General features: G+C 38.2%; 1 protein-coding gene across 1 annotated transcript in view; it reads right to left on the bottom strand.

Moving 5' to 3' along the window:
• Positions 1-1,459, bottom strand: part of LOC101859273 (atrial natriuretic peptide receptor 1) — a 42,798-nt gene that overhangs the window by 6,642 nt on the left and 34,697 nt on the right. Inside the window, exon 12 of the mRNA XM_035972548.1 lies at positions 116-184. Coding sequence (XP_035828441.1) covers positions 116-184 — 69 coding nt within the window. The remainder of the gene's footprint in view (positions 1-115; positions 185-1,459) is intronic.

The raw sequence follows: 1,459 nt of genomic DNA, 5'->3' as shown, positions 1-1,459 counted from the left end.
TGTGTGTGTGTGTGTGTGTGTGTGTGTGTGTGTGTGTGTGTGTATAATATGTGTGCGTGTGTGTTAAGAATCAAACATTCTAAAAACGGTGTTATCCAAATTCAGCAGAACTTACCTTGTACACGTCAAACCGCCCGACGATCGTGTCAAAAGCCGTGTACAGATCGTTCAGCAAATCCACAACCTGAAAGACATAACGAAACACATAACAACATGCAGTTCATCTCATTTTGAAAAAGTGAGTGTAATAGAAATAGATTTTCTTAAAATGTGGGTCTTGTCAGTTTGTTAGTGTTTGAGAGCTTAATCAGCTGCTTGTACTGAGTAGTATGCTTCCCGGGAAGCTGAGAATGTTTCTGAGTGTTCTATGGTCTGCTGGGGTAATAACATAGTGTAAGGCGCATAGAACTTGCTGTTGCCCGGGGTATGGGCTATACAAATGCTATATTATTATTTCTTATTATTTGTTTTAATGCTCCCGATCGATGCAATTTAGACCATTTAGGACCCGGGCTATGACCCTGCCTGTCAAGGCAAACCTCGGTTCAGCGAGAGCGATACACCGTCCAAGCGGAAAATAAACGAGATACTCGATGAAAATTCTCCTCGTTCGGGAATCGAACTCGGTTCTCATGTGTGCGACTGCGAAGCGGCTAATTGCTATACCACAGGCACCGGTTATTACAACGCTAACCTGTCTATTTCGTATATTCTAAAAATGTATCTTTTATGTACAAAAAACCAGCAGTCTTACATTGAAGAACAGCTAGTAAGCACTAAAAATGAAATTACTCTTTTTTTTTCAATATTGTTAAATCGTTATTTCTCTGTACAAACAGTTTTCTCATACTTCTGATAACAATAATATTATATTACAAGACGACATAAATACTAAACTGTGTCGTATTAAAGAACAGCCTTTAAGAATGAAATGATGAAAGGCAACAGAATAAAACACAAGTCCCAAAACTCAGCGCGTGTTAGTCATCTAGACGCAGTGTACGTAAATAATTCCTTATAATAGGGCTACAAGATCTGTCTTACCTTAACAGTCTGCTGCTTGTATTGGAAATACCAGAGCTATCCTCTTACACTTTTTCGTGCCTCACCCTGCCCCTTAATTTTCAATAACATATTCCAAAGTAGAAACTAGATCCAGCTGTAAATCAAAATATTGTTGTAATTTTTATTTGAAAAGAATACGTAAAATTTCAAATATACTTTTGTGACAATAAAAAAGCGGATCTTTTACACTTCCTGTGCCCATAAAGAATGCTGTTTATTTTCAAGCAATTACGTCACCAGTTTTGAAAAAAATGTTTTTGAGTACAACCCATAGATTTGTACTCTACTCCTAGATCACAAACTGTCATGGCCGCCGCTGTTTACTTTCTGCAAAAACTTTAAGGCGAAGTGCAGGCCCAACGTCACCAAGCCCAAATAAAGGACAATAACCCCC

Source organism: Aplysia californica, unplaced genomic scaffold (genome assembly GCF_000002075.1).
Source record: "Aplysia californica isolate F4 #8 unplaced genomic scaffold, AplCal3.0 scaffold00737, whole genome shotgun sequence".
NCBI classification, from domain to species: Eukaryota; Metazoa; Mollusca; class Gastropoda; order Aplysiida; family Aplysiidae; genus Aplysia; species Aplysia californica.
Note: the sequence above shows the minus strand (reverse complement) of the source record. Positions and strands in the feature narration are given on the sequence as shown.